Source organism: Pseudoliparis swirei, chromosome 2 (assembly GCF_029220125.1).
Source record: "Pseudoliparis swirei isolate HS2019 ecotype Mariana Trench chromosome 2, NWPU_hadal_v1, whole genome shotgun sequence".
Lineage (NCBI taxonomy): Eukaryota > Metazoa > Chordata > Actinopteri > Perciformes > Liparidae > Pseudoliparis > Pseudoliparis swirei.
In genome coordinates, this window is record NC_079389.1 from 18,468,819 (window position 1) to 18,487,644 (window position 18,826).

Consider the following 18,826-nt stretch of genomic DNA (forward strand, 5'->3'; position numbering starts at 1 on the left):
TTGCAAACACTCGCAGCCGATATGCAACAAAAAACAACAACAACGCTGCTAACTTGGCGAGCTGTCTGTCAGACACTGGATTTGTCAATGAGGTAAATTGTGTTTAGAAATGTGACGTAGAGAGAAATCGCATTGAGTTAGATTCGATTAAATAACGTCACCCATTTGAAACATGTAATACAACATAAATAATAACCACAGACTGTATAACATATTTAATTTTAACTACATGGATACTAAACATTAAGTGTATATCGAAAAAGGCGTTCCACTTTTTCTGTGTTGAATCTGCGGCCATATTTTGAAAGTAGTTTTTCCTTAAACTGGTGACGTTTTGCGCATGCGCGTAAATGGTAGCCGAAAGGTGGGAAAATTCATTTTGTGGCGTCGCCTGCGTCCCCTTGACATAAACATGATTTTCAGTAAAAGTGTGTGATTTTACGGCCTATAAAACGCGACGAGAATACTCTTCAGTTATTCAAACGGCGCCGTAAGTAGCCTACGCTGTTTGTTTTCTAGGGTTTTGTTTTAGTTTGTATGCGCACGGTTGGATTAAATACGTAGCCTCGCTAGCATGTTATGGACACGCGTGTGGGGCCGAATGGAAGTTGCAGCAGTCACTTTAAGTCATATAAAACGATACAAATGTGCACGTTTCCTAATTTTGTCCTCATGTCGGGTGCATCACTGAATATTAAATTTTTATAAAAGTGGTCACGTGCAGTTGTGCTGTTCCTCCAGTTTACATGTTCCCCTCCCACAAGGATGAGACACGACACCGTGTGTTGTTATTAATACCCTTGTTTAAAAGGAATGTCCACCAATTTTAACATCATTAGTATTCACAGAAAACTCAACACAGTCTGGTACATTGTCTGACAATACTGTTATGAAGCGAGAGCCACCTTTTCTGGCAGTCTTGCGAGTAATTCAAGTTCCTTGACTCCCTTAAAATCCTGATGATCGATGTCCTATCACGCTTTTTTTAATAAATAAATTGCATCAATGTTTTGTTTATGTTCCCGCAGTTCCAAGGAGCACGCCCTCGACATCCCTGTGTGTGGAAGCTGACGGCCCCTCGGTTGGCACAGAATTGAAGCCAACCCCTCATGATTTATATTTTTTAATCTGGGAATTAGCAGTTTACCTTTCTGTGCAGCATGAAGATCGCGGTAGAGGGCTGTTGCCATGGAGAGCTGGACAAAATCTACGAGACAATCGGCTACCTGGAGAAAAAGGAATCGATCAAAGTGGACCTGCTGCTTTGCTGTGGAGACTTCCAAGCGGTTCGAAATGAAGGAGACATGAACTGTATGGCTGTACCACTCAAATACAGAATGATGCAGACCTTCTACAAGTCAGTTCTTTGTTGTTGTTATGTCTCTAAAAAAAATGAAGTTAAAATAGAGTTGAAAAACATGAGGGAGAGCATTTCATACTTTATATTACCGTCTTTGATGCAGATACTATTCTGGAGAGAAGAAGGCTCCCGTCCTGACCGTCTTCATTGGAGGGAACCATGAGGCTTCCAACCACCTGCAGGAGCTGCCGTATGGCGGCTGGGTGGCACCCAACATTTATTATCTAGGTAGGGACCCGCAAGACGGTACACGTGATTGTTTTACCCGCCTGTCTTCTGTTACTTCCCAGATATGACTGGGCCATGTTTCCTCAGGTTATGCTGGTGTTGTTCGCTACAAAGGGATAAGAATCGGTGGCGTATCTGGAATCTTTAAATCACATGACTACAGAAGGGGTGAGAATTTATAGATTGTTTTCCTGTCTAAAGTTATACAGACTCTGCAGTGTGTTTATGAGAAATGTCTGCACTTTAAGGTCACCATGAATTCCCTCCATACGATCGCAGTACACTTCGAAGTGTATACCACGTCCGAAATATTGAGGTGTTCAAACTGAAACAGGTAAATGTGGATTCAACTTGTTCTCTTGCATGTGTTACAAAAAGATTCTGCGTTTATTTACCTAAATGACGCCTCTTCGTAAATCTTTATTTACACAAAGATCCAGATGCCCATAGACATCTTCATGAGCCACGACTGGCCTCGTGGAATCTACCACCATGGATGTACAGCAGAACTGTTGAGGAAGAAGAAGTTTCTGCGTCAGGAAGTGGAGTCCAACTCTCTGGGAAGTCCTGCAGCTGAGGAGCTCCTCGCTCACCTCCAGCCCAAATACTGGTTCTCTGCGCATCTTCACGTGAAATTCGCTGCCGTTAAGCAGCATCCGGTGAGTGTGACAGCCTTTTGCAACCAGCCGAACTGCCGCTATGGTCAGTATTAGCCGCTGATGCATTTGTGATGGTGACTTTAATAATTCTAGGTACCTCTGTATTACGCAAACTCAGTGAATACTCTTGTCTTTAGCCGAAACCTAATGCTACCCCACGTGTGACCAAGTTCCTGTCCCTGGATAAATGTCTGCCCCACAGGGACTTCTTACAGGTGAGTGTTGTGTTGTTAAATATACAAAGTTCACCTTCTAGATGAAAGTGTTGAGATGTTTTTTTTTTTTTATATGATGATTGTACGTTTGTGTTGCAGATTGTGGATGTTGCAGAGAGACCAGGTTCCTCTGAGGGTCTTGAGTATGATCCAGAGTGGCTTGCTATTCTAAAGGCCACCAACAGTCTCCAAAGCACGGACCCTCACCCCTGGAACCCCCCCGAGAACAATGGCCTGCACGAACGGTACACGGACATTTAGACATGAATTTACAGTCCGAGCAAATGCAGTCACTTTCAACACGGCCATCCAAGTGAAAAGGACCGGAGAGTGCTTCATGCATCACTCGTGGAAACTATTTGGTCATTTTCAAGCAGCAACATAGCTGTGACAAAAGCATTTATCACCTAGAATGGGCACTGGGTAGAGCGCATACCTTCGCATATCACAAGATTGGGCATTGAATTATGAACATGTTGGCATTAGTTGCATGTCAATTGGATAAAAATTGACCGCGCTATGGTAAAAAGAAGATTTTGATCTTTCCATGACTTTGACCCGATTGATCCCGAAATCTAATCAAATGGTCCCCGGATAATAACCAATCATCCCACCAAATTTCATGCGATTCGGTTTAAAACCTTTTTTGTTATGCACGCATACAAATAAATAAATACACGGCGATCAAAACATAAACTTCCGCATTTTCAATGCGAAGGTAATGACCACCTGTTGGTACACAAAGCAATGAACAAAAACACCATTGAGCAATATAAACTAAAATGCAAAGAAAATGTTTTTGGTTTTGTTTTTTCTGATTACATTTTTATTTTTAGGTTCAGCTCTAAAGTAAAATCTATATTTTTAGCTCCAAATAGCAGCTATATATTTGTATCTGTCAGACAGTGTTTGTCGCAACTATTGGGAATTTTTCGCTCGTCTCTTTTTCATATTTAGTCTATTTTATAAGACAAGCTTGATACGGATAGTTCTCTTGATTGCGTGCTAAAAAACTGTTTTGATCCATTTGCGTCTCTTGAACACTCTCGCAGCTCACGTAAACACAAAGTCACACGCTGTCGTCTTTCCCCACCAGGTGGGACTTCAGACCTTCAGAAGCAGCGATGATGCAGGTGGCGAAGGAGTTCAGCGGCGAACTCGCCATTCCGGACAACTTCAGCCAGACGGTGCAACCCTACGACCCCAAAGGGCCCAAGCAGCACGCCTCCCTCAGCTGGAACACCAACCCTCAGACGACCGAGCTCTGTGCCACGTTGGGGCTCACCGACCTCTACGCCCACGCTCTGCAGGGAGGTGGCAACTTGAGCAGAATTCAGGCCGGCGCGGCAGGGGACGACGCCGACGACGATTGTGGCGAAAGTGCAGACGAACGCGGCGAGTACCCGACCGACACGTCAGGATTTTCGAGGTCGTATAATCCCGATGAGATCACCATAGAGGACGAGTGGGAGGAAGAGGAAGGAACGGAGGAGGTTGAGGGAAGCTGTGACCTAAAATCATCAGTAAGGGGAGAGAATCCCCCTGATGGACCTGCGGGTGAAGTCCAAACCCCCGGCCGAATGGTTCTGCCCGCGCCCAAATCGGACACCTCGGATCCGTCCCCACTGATGAACCTGCCACCTCCATCCCACTCGACCCCAGCAGTGGCGGCTCGCTCTGGAGCAGAAAGGGAAGAACCCTGCAAGGACAAAGATGATGTCGCCGATGATGATGATGATGATGATGCGTCGGCATTAGCTACCCTAAAACGTACCAGCGACGAAGCCGAGGCTCCTGGCAGTAAAGGTACAACTCCCAGAATCAAACGCCGAAACCAGGTCATCTATACAACAGTGGAGGGTGACGACGAGTGAGGATGGGAGGTCAGGGGTCAGATCGGGACAAAAAGTGAGGACTGCTTTCGTACCATTTTTAACGTGTACAATACTCTGTTTTATTGATTTTTAAAACTTTTTTTATGAATCTACTTCCTGCCTTGTGATACTTCTGAGGGGACAAGCGATGTATGGCTTCATGAAAACCAACTAAAAGCAGACGCATAGATTGTTAGAATATCTTTGTTTGTATAATTTTTAAGAGTAAAAAAGCTGAGAAATTAAAATATTTGGTTTTTAAATGAAGGAGTGACGTCATTGTGCAGCCACTCCCAAGTCCCAAAGGGGAACTTATCATGTGTGTCTTGTTTCACTTCATCAGAAGCACGAGGCGAGTGAAAGAAAAGCGACCAGCACTCTTAAGCGCCATTCACAGCTTTATTGAACACTGTATTTGGACATTATTCGGGAATAGCATTGGAACTTAAATGAGACCTTTAATCATGTTCAGGATCAATACGCCTGGTTGTGAATCGGAAAACACAAAGATTCTCCATGACGCCAACATTTGTTTAAATCCAACAGATTTATTTAGGCCTATTTAAATGATCTATTCCAGGTTCACAGGTGTATTCTGCGAAAATCAACACTTTCATTAGAATTTAGACAACATAGTGTATTCAACAAGCTCTCTTTACATCCATACAAAGAGCGGATACGGTATCGCCCACAGGGTGCCACGCTATTGGTTTAGAGGACAAGCCAACGTCAGAGAAATTAGATTCCTGTATTTTGCACTACGAAGCACACCAGACATGATTCACAGAAAATAAGAAACCCGGGAATAGGCACTTTGATTTGTCGTGTGTGAGATTATCAATTAACTCCATTATCGTCAGCAACCAGAGCACAGCGCTCTGTTTGAACAGCAAGTTAAATGAATAAGTAAAACCATTTCACCAACAACTTAGGGTCAGGACTAAAGGACAGATGAGGGAAACATGGTCACATGTTCTCCTCCAGGTTTATTAGGAATCTCATTCCTATCCCAATATGTCCTTTAATCTGGACATCCCCATTTCCTGCTTCTACGTTTAGCTCCATCACTCAATGTAAAAACCAAAAAGTGAGATTCATCTTTTTATTGAATGGAGATTTAGTACGTCTTGTTTTTAATTCATTACTACTTTGTGTTTGAGGGATAAGTTCTCTGCTACAGATGGAATTAGTGAACAGTTTTCTGCTCATACATAATATTAAATTCACACACACACACACACTTCAGATCAAGTCCGTATTGGTGCTTCACATTTCCCCCGTATGAGCACTGAAACATTAAAACCCTTAATATTTTTGGGAACACGGCACTCCAGCAACCTTTCGTTAAACAAGCAAGTCGGATCAACGAGAGACGCGAGTGGGAGGAGTCAACCCAACGGGACAATAAATACGTACAAATGGAGTTATGCTCGGCAAACCGTGCCGTGGATCTCACGGAACGTCGGGGGAGGCGATTACAAATGGGGTCATTCCAGGGGTGCATGATGAGGCATTATTCACAGCGGGGTTTGATTGATTCGGGCGTTGGAGGATTCGAGCTCTAACGAAAGTAGAAGAAGAAAGCAGTCACAACCTCAAAATGTGACTTTTCTTGTTTGTTGTCTGGGCCCCTCCTTTTCTTTCCTCTCCTTTCTAGGCCGTTTGCCACACAATCAGATTGTGACTGAAATGACGCAAGGCAGGATGAACACGAAAGAAACTTCACGACTGCGTGCTGAATACTACAACGGGCTCGCCACTGTCTTCCGCATTCTATTTCTTCCTCTTTGTACTTTTCCCCAAACGCACTCCTCGGACGCGGAACAATTTTGTGTCTTCCTCCGACCCCGTTTGCTCTTCCTTTCCTTTTATTCTCTCCTTTGAACTTCTGTCTGCTCTGACAGGAGGATGAATGGAGGGTAAGGGGTTGTGAGTGGACACTGTGTTTGACAGCATCGGGGCCCCACCCCTCTAAATTGGCCGAAGGAGACGGGATGGTTAAAGGGCTGGAGTTGGTGGTGCAGATGGTGGAATACTGGTGGAGGTCTAGTTCCCACCACAGCAGGCTCGGGTGGAGTGGGCGTCGGGGTCCTGGAGGTTGACCCCCCGGTGTCGCGCTGCATGTGTCGGGTTCTGGGTGTCTGTTTTTGGCATCTTTTTGGCTGCAAAGACAAATTAATATTTTGACAATAAAAAAAATATACTTTGTAACTATAGAGAGCTCAGAAAGAGAAAATATCCACCTAGATTATGAAAAACTAAAAGGATTAATTACATTTTGAATTCCTGTATCCACATCTGGTTTCAGATCCACACCCAAAAAAGTGAAAGTTTCTCATACATTCAATATTTAAAAAATTGTCTGTTTAGCTCCATTAAAAACATCCAGAATTTCCATCTGAACCAACATTAAATGTGTGTTAATGGAATATATGTGCTTGATTTTTCATCTCCCGATATCTGGTGATCCTTTCAAGGATTCTTGGCTCCTGATCAGCATCAACATGTTATCTCTTGTTCATTCTCCTTTCACTCCTAATGACTTAAGTTTCATTCTCTTCCAAAATAAAAGTTGTGTTTTTATCCCTATGTGAATGAAAGCAGACTCACCGATGGCCAGGAAGAGCTCGTTGACGTTCATGGCCGTCTTAGCAGAGGTCTCCATGAAGAGCAAGCCGGTGTCTTCAGCATACGTCTGGGCGTCCTTTTTCATACAACGCAAACAAATACATCAGCAGTAATAAAAAAATAGTGTCTATCTACAAGTGTGTATGTAAATATCTCTGAGCTGTGATGTAAAGCTTCTGCAACAAATAACCTTTATGTTTCGGTGGATGCTGACTCATCAGGACTTCAGCCCCAGTATTTGAATGCAGCCAAATAGGTACAATAAAAACTATTTGATTCACAGATCCTTGTGCCCTACTATCTAATCTTTTTGTAGCTGAGTACACAAGCATGAGGAAGTGCAACTTCATTAAATAGCATTGGCGCTGTCCTCTAACATCACAAACTACGCAGCCTGACACATGACCCGTGCGACTTAAAGCACCCATCATGCCAATAATATTTACGAATACCATCCATTACCTGTCGTAACTACCAGTCACTAGTTAGGTTACAGCCCACAATCTGGTTGCCTACCTCGTACTCCACAAGTCTCCTCTCCGCCAGGTCGGCCTTGTTCCCGGCCAGAGCAATAACGATGTTCGGACTGGCCTGCCTCTGCAGCTCCTTCACCCAGGCCTTGGCTCTCTCAAAGGTGTCCTGCACAAACACGGCGCCACGGTCAGCTTAACCACCAACGCACACACGTGCAAATACCATGGCAACAATGGCAGAGGTCACAGAGGTCACAGAGGCATGGAGAATACATCAACATCAGCATGTTTCTCAAGTTAGGGGGCAGACTCTCCTCAAGTTGATGCTGGGTACACACAGCTACGTGTTCATATCAGATTGTCCGTTTTGATATCATATCGTGATGTAAGTTATTGCTGTAAAGGCTGTTTCAGTTCATTCAAATCCCTTCTCCATGCGTTTGTTTTGGCTGCTTTAAAACACGCTATAAAAGTCTGACAAACACAAACAGTTTTTACCCTGAACAGTGTTTAGCCTCCATGTTGTCAATATCGCCCAGATCTACAGACAGGTAGTGATTGGAATCTGTTCGCACTATACTCCCCACTGACATCAGGACAGCAGAAAGTCTCTACATCTTCCGCCTGAGACTGAAAACACATCTTTTCCGACTACATCTGGATTAAAACACAGATTTGCACTTCAGTGGCACTTAAATAGCACTTATTATGGTACTTTTGTAGTTCGAGGAAATGTTACTTCCTTTATTCTTGTTGTTCTTAGTTCATACTCTAGGTTGAAATGCACTTATTGTAAGTCGCTTTGGATAAAAGCGTCTGCTAAATGACATGTGATGTAATGTAATATACCGGCTTGGTGATGTCAAAGACGACAATGGCGGCCTGAGCGCCGCGGTAGTACATGGGAGCCAGGCTGTGGTATCGCTCCTGTCCTGCGGTGTCCCAGATCTCAAACTTTACTGTGGTGTCATCGAGACACACCGACTGAGCCAGGAACGCGGCTGGAAATGAAAGATGTGAGGGGGGAATGACAGGTTAACATGCGTTTCTTTAAATCACCCGATGCGCGTTGCAAACCAACGCACATTCCACACTCACCTCCAATGGTCGTCTCCTGGAACTCGTCGAACTGGCCTTTGACGAAGCGCAGCACCAGGCTGGACTTGCCCACGGCCATGTCGCCCAGCAGCACCAACTTGAACTGGCAGATCTTGGTCTGCGGTAGTGTGCCATTGGAGCGGCCTCCACTCCCTCTGGAGCTCATACTGAACCCGTGGAGGAGTCGGTGGCAGGGGGAGGGGGGCGGGTGGGGGGCTGGGCCTCCTCCCTGGGGTGGAGATGGGGTGCTTCTGGGATGTTTCAGTCACTTGCGCTGCCTTTTCTCCCCCGAGCGTCGTCAAATCTGGCTGAGGATGTCTTCTCTGTATAAATTAAGCATTGGACATTTTGTTTTGGTGCAAGATTACATCATGGCTTTGCTCATACACACTTTTATTTTCTTCCTCCGTGCAACTTCAACATCACACCAAGAAAGTCCAAATATTAGAGTTTCGTGAGCTGCAGATCTAAAATTAATTCAAGGAATAGCAGGTTTGCAATCCAACTGCATATTTATTTATTTTACATTTAAAAGCCTTGAATAGTCTTCCGTGTCCACATCCCACCAAAATAACAAAATAAACATTAGGATTAGTGTTTTGCTTTGTGTTGGCAGCCAGATGTTTGCAGCTGCATTGCTTTGACATTTAACAGCCCTGAACGTCTCCTCTGTGCTCACCGATTCACAGTTGTGTTTGAAAACATGTCCCGTTACTAGCAGTGTCCCTTTATCACGCAGAGAAACTTGGGATGCTGCGCCTCAAATTGCTGTCCCCCATAGACACCGATGCTGAAACGTCCATCACTGCAGCAAACTGATCGATTGACACATGTATTACTCAGACCTCGACGTCTCATGACACCGCGTCTGGCATTGCTGCAGATGTCACCGCGAGACGTTCAAGATACTCCCTCCAGTAAACGTTATCACATCACCAGACCCCCGTTATCATGTTGCGTTATGTGCTAGCGGGACACAAATTAATGTATATCTCGACGCCCGATTAAGCAGGAAAATGCCAGCAGTCGGTCTAAATGTCGTAAAGCTGTAGAGAGAGAAATGTACGAGTATTCACCTTATAAACCGTCGTTTCAGCAACGCAGGTGTCTCAAGCTTGACTGTTGACAATTTGGCTATCAGCTGGTAGAACGAAAACGTTAACACTTCCTGTAAATTGGCGCATGCGCACTGAGTGCCGCATTGTCAAACCAGAACGCAACGGTCCATTCAGTGACTTCACATTTTTACATTCTTCAGTTTCCACCAAACTAACTAATGTGGACTCACTTTTATCTTTTGTTTTTAGCAGCCGAAAACAAGATATGTTAAATGGACAACAACAGGTGTAATGGAGGTCCTGTCACGTGTCTTACCACCGCACTCGCGCGAAGTTGACCTTAATGTGTGAATAATATGAGTGGGCTTTTGAACGGCGTTCATTGACCGCAGGAGTTTTCGTAATGTGGCCTCCAGGCCGCAGGGGGCGCTAGAGCGCAGATACGAAGGCACTCGTCAGTCTTTTACACACGAAGGATGTTTGAATTATTTCGATATGTGGATTTGTCTTATTACTAAAAAAACTTTCATATTTATATAACTAATACACAGTTTGATGTTTGTTGGAGTTTACCTTAGATAGCTGATATTATGCCAATGTCTAACAGAAAGAAGCAGGGAAAGGACACCGCGGTAAGTCTAAGTTATCCATTCATTAATGCTATGAGTGCAAAACATGATATAAGTATGAAACACTTGAGGCACATACATGCAATTTACATTACATGCCACTGTATGCCTCTACTCTTCTGCAATTCAGATGGGGCGACTGTGCTTCTCAATCTTCTCCATCTTATTGACAGCTTAAATTGGCTTACATTATAAAATATGTAGGATTGCTTTAAATTAAACTACCAAACAGTGTTTACAATGCTTGAAAGAGATGCTTGATCTAGCCCGACTGCATCCAAACAATGCTACTTATGCAGTGTACATTAATACACTAGTAATCCAATGATTTGCAACAATTCAGTCGCAATATATTCTTAATTATATATATTTATATACATATTCCACCTACCTCATGTACACAACGTATCCTGTGACAATATTTCCATATATATTCATCCTTTCACTCTGCATCATTGCACTTTTATCACCATTGTATTGTCATTGTTGTATTTTATGTTTATATATATTATTTAGTTATACTTGTATGTGTGTGTGTGTGTGTGTGTGTGTGTGTGTGTGTGTGTGTGTGTGTGTGTGTGTGTGTGTGTGTGTGTGTGTGTGTGTGTGTGTGTGTGTGTGTGTACATACAGGACTGTCTCAGAAAATTAGAATATTGTGATAAAGTTCTTTATTTTCTGTAATGCAATTAAAAAAACAAAAATGTCATGCATTCTGGATTCATTACAAATCAACTGAAATATTGCAAGCCTTTTATTCTTTTAATATTGCTGATTGTTTTTTACAGCTTAAGAAAACTCTAAAATCCTATCTCATAAAATTTTAATATTTCCTCAGACCAAGTAAAAAAAAAGATTTATAACAGCTGAGTGTTTGTCAAGGCTCAGGAAACCCTTGCAGGTGTTTCGAGTTAATTAGACAATTCAAGTGATTTGTTTAATACCCTACTAGTATACTTTTTCATGATATTCTAATATTTAGAGATAGGATATTTGAGTTTTCTTAAGCTGTAAGCCATAATCAGCAATATTAAAAGAATAAAAGGCTTGCAATATTTCAGTTGATTTGTAATGAATCCAGAATGCATGACATTTTTGTTTTTTGAATTGCATTACAGAAAATAAAGAACTTCATCACAATATTCTAATTTTCTGAGACAGTCCTGTAGTATTTTAAATGTTTATGCTAACCTTTGCTTTTTATTTATTTGTCTATTTGTGTGGATTTATGTTGAGCAGGGTCAGATACCTTGTATGTAAAAACAATACATGGCCAATAAAGCATATTCTGATGAGAGTATAACACACATTTTTCTGCTTCAACTGATACTTTACCAACTACATCTTGCCGACAATACCCACGTTCTTTTAATAATTTCAGTGAAGGACTTTTACTTTGTGATTGTTGCTACTTTTACTCAAGCATCTGAATAATTCCTCCATCACTGGCTAAACAAGTGAATAATTCTGGTCACATGCTCATGCATTTACAGTTCTGATAGCTCTGTGTTCTTTTGTGTTTATTTTTGCTCTGGTTTGATCCAGGTTCAGGTGAGCAAGGTGTCCGCTTCAGCGCGGGGCTACTTCTAGGACGTCTTCCTCCAACACTCAGTGTGCAAAGCGGCCAGCAGAGCCCTGCTCATCAACAGGTCAGCAGGGTCACACATCTCTTTGCACATGTACTGTGGTCGGCCTTGGTGGACAGTGGTGGCGTGATAAATGGACACCATGTATGCACTGACGAAGAAGCACCGCCTACAGGCGTCGTACTGTGAATCCTGATCCATGAGACGAGTAGCAAGTCAAAATACTTTTTATTTATCTGTTATAAAATATAATAATATTATATATGTATGTATATATATATATATATGTGTGTGTGTATATATATATGATAGATAGATCTATCTATATATAGATATATACACACATATATATATATATATATATGTATATATAAAGAGTCGTGATGCTCGATAACGTGTGATTGTTTTATTCAGTCAAACTTTGGAGGATTTCACTGATTAGTGAATGTAGAAAGCGTTAAACACTATTTTCAGAAACAGTGACAATGAAAATATTAAACCACGTTTATGCCAAAAAAGTAGCCGGACAGTGCAGGGAATCGAACCCCATCCCAGTAAACCAGGAGTACCATTACCATTGCCTTTGTTCTTTTGGAGGCTTGTGGGTTATTTAAATTTCTAGTTAACTAGGATAAAATTAAAATAAATAAGTAAAATAAATAAATGAATATATTAAATGAAATAAATAAATAAAATAATTTTAAAAAGTAAAGTAAATAAATGAATATAATAAATTAATTAGATAAGTAAAATAAATATAATAAATTAAATAAATGAATTAAATTAAATAAATAGGCGAAAGCCCGGCCACCAGATGCTCGCCGACGAGCTCCCCTCCTGGGTCTGGCTCCGGGAGGGTGCCCCGGTTTTCGAGGTAGCTGAAGACCGTGTGCTGCTATTCATCAGGGTTTTTGAACCGCTCTTAGTCTGGACTCTCACCCGAGACCTGTTTGCCTTGGGAGACCCCCGGACAACATAGCTCCCGGGATCACTGAGCCTCTCAAACTCCTCCACCACGTTAAGGTGGCGATTCACGGAGGAGATATAAATATAATAAATTAAATGAATTAATTAAATAAATAGATCTTCTCGGTTTTCTGTTGATAAAAGTTGAGAGTCTCCTGGTCGTTGGTGTTCTTCAAGGCAGATCTCAGTTTCTCATTCTCAACAGTGAGCCGATTACCGACACTTCAGGGTATCGAACCCCATCCCAGTAAACCAGGAGTACCATTACCAGTGCCATTTTCCTCTCCCCCTCCCCCATCCCTCCTTCATGACTTTGTATCTGTATTTTTCCAAACGACTGAATGTTCTGTATACACCGTTCTGTACACCCTAACTTCTTGGAAGTGGTATTATTCTTCATTCCTGTGTTTGCAAAATCAATACAAAATCATAAAGTAAATAAAACAAAATAAAACAAAAGAAATAAAAGTTTGAATCCTCTCAGAATCCTCGGCCTTGAGGTCGAGCGGCCTTGGGGTCGAGCGGCCTTCGTTTCACCGTCTCATTCAGAGCTGTTATGTCTCCAGCTGGTCTTTGTTGTTGACCTGTCCGTGTGGAGCTCCGTTTGGACGGAAGTCTTTTCTTTAGTCACAGACGATTATTTTCCAATCGCTCGAGATTCAAAGTGTTCTCAAACTTGATCTTGTTGTTAGCCACCATCTCGGTCGTAGTTCTGACCGAGACCTTTAGCCCCGCAAAGGGCTTTCTCCAGTGGCTCAGTTCTCCGTGCGTGGGTCTTCTGAGCGTCTTCACTGGTTGTAACGTTCCTATGATGGATGATGCAGGGTTTCACGAAAAGCTGCATTTCTCGGATTAAATGTTTTCTTGATCAACGGAATGCTCCGTGTTATAAAACGAATCTTGGTGTTTTCCACCTTTTCCTGCGGATCGATCTTCAGGGTTTCATCAAATTTGATCTCGTTGTTATCCATAATCTCGGTCAGTTCCCTGACCAAGCCTGTTGCCCCGCAAAGGGCTTGTTGAGTGGCTGAGTTGTCCACGTCCACGCATGGATCAATTCAGCCCACTCTTTGATGGTAACAACCTTCTGGTTGATTATGCAGGGATTCTGCTCAAATGATTTGGGCAGCTGCATACCTCCAGTATGACTTTTCTTGATCAACGGAAGCCTCCGTATTTATCAATTCGATCTTGATGTTTCTCCCTCGATCTTCAGGGCTTTATAAATCTTGATCTTATCCATCATCTCGGTCGTAGCTCTGACCGAGACCTTTAGCCCCGCAAAGGGCTTTCTCCAGTGGCTCAGTTCTCCGTGCGTGGGTCTTCTGAGCGTCGTCACTGGTGGTAACGTTCTCTTGATGGATGATGCAGGGTTTCTACGCGAAAGGCTGCATTTCTCCAATGACTGTTGTTTGTTGATACATGTCTTCTGTAGCTAACAAGTTGATCTTGTCTGAGTGCACTTTGTTTCTCTGTGCGCTTTGGTTCTCTGTGCGTCTGTGTGTTGTGCCGAAATACTTAATAATGCTCTAAGAAACTGAAATTGTTGTCTCCTATATATTGGCATCCGTGACAACACTGATTAAAGCCCCCACCCATCCCTCCTTCATGACTTTGTATCTGTATTTTTCCAAACGCCTGAATGTTCTGTATACACCGTTCTGTATACCCCAACTTCTTGGAAGTGGTATTCTTCATTCCTGTGTTTGCAAAAATCAATACAAAATCATAAAGTAAATAAAAAAATTAAAAAACAAAACAAAACAAAAAGAAATAAAAGTTTGAATCCTCTCAGCGCCTTAAGCTGCGTTTACTCCTGAGAGTTTTAGCGGCTTATCTCCATGGCTTTACCGAGTATGACTTTAAACACCGTAAAGTCTTTTCTTTGACATCGGTACTAAATTCTCAACGATCCCATCTCACATTAACTCTGAATCCTCTCAGCGCCGTATGCTGCGTTTACTTGCCTGAGTTTACCGCTTGAGCTTTTATGGCTTTTCGCGGGTTCACGTGACTCGCCACACACCCACACAACCTGCCATCGGCAGGCGACGCTCCTGGCCTTCACGACACCGTTAGCTAGACACCTCGTACTTTTGAAGTGGAAACACGTTCTCCCGCCGACACATAACAGTTGGTTTCAAGAGATCCTAAATCATATAAAACTTTTAAAGATCCGATTTGGACCACCGTTTCCAGCGCCACTTTTTCATAAAGCTGATCGGCTTTCCCAACTCTGCTTCTTCATCTGCAGCTGATTCTCCATCGTCTCTGCCGCTGTCTTCCTCGTTACCGCCGAGAGAGACACCTCGCGAGCGTCGAAAAGGAAATGTAACCATGCACACGACCTGCTAGCCGATCGATCTCTTCTCTCCTTCTTCGCTGCCTCTATCTCTGACGCCAAAAGATCATTCTACAAAAACCTAAATTCAATCTTCTTTCTCTAACCCATTAAATTCCTCTCTATCTTTTCCAACCTCCTTGACCTCCCCTGTCCCCCTCCTTCCACACTTCTAGCGACCACATTGTCATCTCCTTTACAAACAAGATGGACGACATAAGCTCCTCCTTCACTAATCCATCTTCTCTCACTACACTTCCATCAACTTCTTCTTCATCTCCCTCTTTCCTCTTTCAGCTCCCTGTCTCCTGATCAGGTTCTTACCTTAGTAACCTACGGCGCCCCGACCACCTGACCTCTTGACCCCATCCCATCTCACATTCTCCAGGCTGTTGCTTCTGACCTTCTAACCGTTCTCACCCATCTTATCAACAGCTCCTTCTCAACCGGCCATTTTCCTAACCCTCTGAAGGAGGCGAGAGTAAACCGTCTCCTGAAGGGAACCACCCTTAACCCGTCTGAAGTCAACGACTACAGACCTTCTCTCTTCTTCCCTTTCTCTCCAGAACTCTAGAGCGATCCATCTTCAACCAAGTGTCCTCCTCTCTCCACAGAGAGACTCCAGCAGAATCTTCAGGACCAGTAAAGGAGCGGCGGACCAGCGAGAGCTTCTTCAGTCCCAGCTTGAAGAAGCTCCAGAACCAGATCTCCAACAGGCCTCCGAGGAGCAAGTGGGACCAACACTTGATCCCACGATGCAAAGGTAACAAAACCGAAAGAGACTTCCTAGGCAGCTCACACACTCACTGTGCACACACTGAGCTGTGTGTGAGTGTGCGAGCGAGTGTGCGAGCGAGTGTGCGAGTGTGTGAGTGTGCGAGCGAGTGTGCGAGTGTACGAGCGAGTGAGTGAGCGAGTGAGCGAGTGTGCGAGTGAGTGAGCGAGTGTGCGAGCGAGGGTGCGAGTGAGCGAGTGTACGAATGAGTGAGCGAGCGAGTGTGTGTACGAGCGAGTGTGTGAGCGAGTGTGCGAGTGTGCGAGCGAGTGTGCGAGTGAGCGAGTGTGCGAGTGCGAGCGAGTGTGCGAGTGTGCGAGTGTGCGAGCGAGTGTGCAAGTGTACGAGTGAGCGAGCGAGTGTGCGAGTGTGCGAGTGTGCGAGTGTGCGAGCGAGTGTGCGAGTGTACGAGTGAGTGTGCGAGCGAGTGTACGAATGAGTGAGTGTGCGAGTGAGTGAGTGAGTGAGTGAGCGAGTGTGTGAGTGAGCGAGTGTGCGAGTGTGTGAGTGAGTGTGCGAGCGAGTGAGTGTGCGAGTGTGCGAGTGAGCGTCTAGGAAGTCTCTTTAGGTTTTGTTACCTTTGCATCATGGGATCAAGTGTTGGTCCCACTTGCTCCTCGGAGGCCTGTTGGAGATCTGGTTCTGGAGCTTCTTCAAGCTGGGACTGAAGAAGCTCTCGCTGGTCCGCCGCTCCTTTACTGGTCCTGAAGATTCTGCTGGAGTCTCTCTGTGGAGAGAGGAGGACACTTGGTTGAAGATGGATCGCTCTAGAGTTCTGGAGAGAAAGGGAAGAAGAGAGAAAGGTCTGTAGTCGTTGACTTCAGACGGGTTAAGGGTGGTTCCCTTCAGGAGACGGTTCACTCTCGCCTCCTTCAGAGGGTTAGGGAAAAGGACGGTTGAGAAGCAGCTTTTGATAAGATGGGTGAGAAAGGTTAGAAGGTCAGAAGCAACAGCCTGGAGAATGTGAGATGGGATGGGGTCAAGAGGTCAGGTGGTCGGGCACCGTAGGTTACTAAGGTAAGAACCTGATCAGGAGACCGGGAGCTGAAAGAGGAAAGAGAGGGGGACGAGGAAGAAGTTAATGGAAGTGTAGTGAGAGAGGATGGATTAGTGAAGGAGGAGCTTATGTCGTCCATCTTGTTTGTAAAGGAGACGACAAAGTGGCTCGGTAGAAGTGTGGAAGGAGATCCCTTGAAGGAGGACATCTCCTCCTTCCCCACCCTGCAGTGGTGGTCTAGGAGGCTGGAAAGGATAAAGAGTTGTTTGTGGTGAGAAAGATTGAATTTTGGTTCTGTTAAATGATCTTCTGGCTGCAGAGATAGAGCCAGAGAAGGAGAGAAGACGTTGATAGGCCAGCATTCGTCTGCCGGAGACGCCTTCAGACGCCTTATTAACCAGGTGAGCCCCTTTGTTTTTAAGGGCAACCTAGCCAAGACATGCAGCAACATAGTTCTATTGTCGCTTGTGTCTTCTCTCTTTTGTCCATTATTGTGGCCTGTGTCTCTTGTGTCTCTTACTGTCTCTCTTATTGTCTCTTGTGTCTCTTACTGTCTCTTATTGTCTCTTGTGTCTCTTGTGGCTCCTGTTGTCTCTAGCCTTTTGTCTTTCGTTGATGTTTGTGGAATGGGTTCATCTTTTGGTACCATTTTTTCCCCCGCGGGCGGTTGGAGATCTCGGGCTGCTGGAGGATCTCTGTGGCCTGAAGAAGGGAGGTATCCTCCTGCTCCAACGGGAGCTTGTTGTTTTCCTCAGCCTCCTTCTCTCGTCTGATATCTTCAAACATGATGTTCTGTTCCTCGATGGTAGCGGTCTTCTGGTCCAGGTCCAGGCGTGCTCCCTCTAGCTCCAGTAGCTTCTGATTCATCATCTGAGTCAGAGCTGCTATGGCCTCCAGCTGGTCGTTGTTGTTGGCCTCGGCTGTCTGGAGATCTTTTTGGAGGGAGTTCCTGCCGCTCTCCAGGTCCTGGGTTGCTACCTGTGTCTCAAGGATCAACACATGATGTTCTTCAGTCATATCAGAGATGGTCCTTTCATAGATCTGGTTTTGGACCTCGGCTCTTTTCAGCTCTTCTTGGAGGGAGTCCTTCTCCTCCTCCAACACCAGATTGGTGCTTTCTGCGGCCTCTAAGTTGAGCGGATGTTGTTTCACCATCTCACTAAGAGCTGCTATGGTCTCCAGCAGCTCTTTGTTGTTGACCTGGGCCCCGTGGAGATCTTGGCGGAGGTTGTTCCTCTCCTTCTCCAGGTCCTGGGCCGCAGCCTGTACCTCACGGAGCTGAACAGAAGAATCCTCGGTCATATATGCGATGGTCCTTGCATATTTGACCTTGGCTTCTTTCAGCTCTGTTTTGAGGGCGATGTTCTCCTGCTCCAAAACCAGCTGGGTGTTGTCCGGTGCCTTTTGATCGAGAGGCACTCGGTTCACTGCCACATTGAGAGAAGCGTTGGTCTCCATCAGGTCTTTGATGGTAACCTGGGCAGTGTGGAGCTCACCTTGAAGGGAAGCAACTCTCTGCTTCCACTTCCACAGGTCTTTCTTGAGCTTCTCTGTTTTCTGCTGGTAGATTTTGAGAGTCTCCTGGTCCTTGGCTGCCTCTTGATTGAGCGGATGTTGTTGTACCTTCTCATTCAGAGCAGCTAAGGACTCCAGCTGCTCTTTGATCTTGAGCTGGGCCGTGTGGAGCTCACTTTGGAGGGAAGTGTTCTGCTCCTCCAATGCCAGCTGGGCTTTGAGCTGGTGTTGGGCTGTGTGGAGCTCTCTTTCCAGGGAAGTATTTTGTTGAGTCACACCAGTAACTATCTGCTTCCAACTGCAAAGGGATTCAGCCAGTGAGTTGGCTTTATGCTGCTGCTCTTTGATCTTGAGCTGGGCCGTGTGGAGCTCACTTTGGAGGGAAGTCTTCTGCTTCTCCAACGCCAGCTGGTCTTTGATCTTGT

General features: G+C 44.5%; 2 protein-coding genes across 3 annotated transcripts; one reads left to right on the plus strand and one right to left on the minus strand.

Annotated features, from left to right (window-relative positions):
• The first annotated feature begins 3 nt into the window (after nt 1–3).
• On the plus strand, nt 4–4,603 carry dbr1 (debranching RNA lariats 1). 2 transcript variants are annotated; one of them, XM_056438740.1, is made up of 9 exons: nt 4–92; nt 1,029–1,357; nt 1,464–1,588; nt 1,676–1,756; nt 1,837–1,922; nt 2,023–2,247; nt 2,385–2,462; nt 2,562–2,707; nt 3,559–4,603. In XM_056438740.1, the coding sequence occupies exons 2-9, from the start codon at nt 1,161–1,163 to the stop codon at nt 4,334–4,336; spliced, it is 1,716 nt and encodes a 571-aa protein (XP_056294715.1). In that variant the 5' UTR covers nt 4–92; nt 1,029–1,160; the 3' UTR covers nt 4,337–4,603. The 2 variants fall into 2 exon arrangements, with proteins under 2 accessions (XP_056294715.1, XP_056294707.1); XM_056438732.1 differs by lacking the exon at nt 4–92 and adding an exon at nt 374–490.
• Nucleotides 4,604–4,721: 118 nt separating this feature from the next.
• On the minus strand, nt 4,722–9,716 carry rab5b (RAB5B, member RAS oncogene family). Its single transcript, XM_056438753.1, has 6 exons — nt 9,612–9,716; nt 8,536–8,858; nt 8,287–8,438; nt 7,481–7,603; nt 6,947–7,040; nt 4,722–6,498 (listed from the first exon to the last, which is right to left on the minus strand). The coding sequence occupies exons 2-6, from the start codon at nt 8,699–8,701 to the stop codon at nt 6,383–6,385; spliced, it is 651 nt and encodes a 216-aa protein (XP_056294728.1). The 5' UTR covers nt 8,702–8,858; nt 9,612–9,716; the 3' UTR covers nt 4,722–6,382.
• Nucleotides 9,717–18,826: the final 9,110 nt, after the last annotated feature.

Coding starts and splice junctions, on each gene's coding strand:
- dbr1 (XM_056438740.1), top strand. CDS start 1,161: ATGAAGATCGCGGTAGAGGGCTGTTGCCATGGAGAGCTGGACAAAATC. Junction 1,589..1,675: donor ACCCAACATTTATTATCTAG/GTAGGGACCCGC, acceptor ATGTTTCCTCAG/GTTATGCTGGTGTTGTTCGC. Junction 2,708..3,558: donor AACAATGGCCTGCACGAACG/GTACACGGACAT, acceptor TTTCCCCACCAG/GTGGGACTTCAGACCTTCAG.
- rab5b (XM_056438753.1), bottom strand. CDS start 8,701: ATGAGCTCCAGAGGGAGTGGAGGCCGCTCCAATGGCACACTACCGCAG. Junction 7,604..8,286: donor TCTTTGACATCACCAAGCCG/GTATATTACATT, acceptor GTGTTTGTGCAG/GACACCTTTGAGAGAGCCAA. Junction 7,041..7,480: donor GGAGACTTGTGGAGTACGAG/GTAGGCAACCAG, acceptor TGTATGAAAAAG/GACGCCCAGACGTATGCTGA.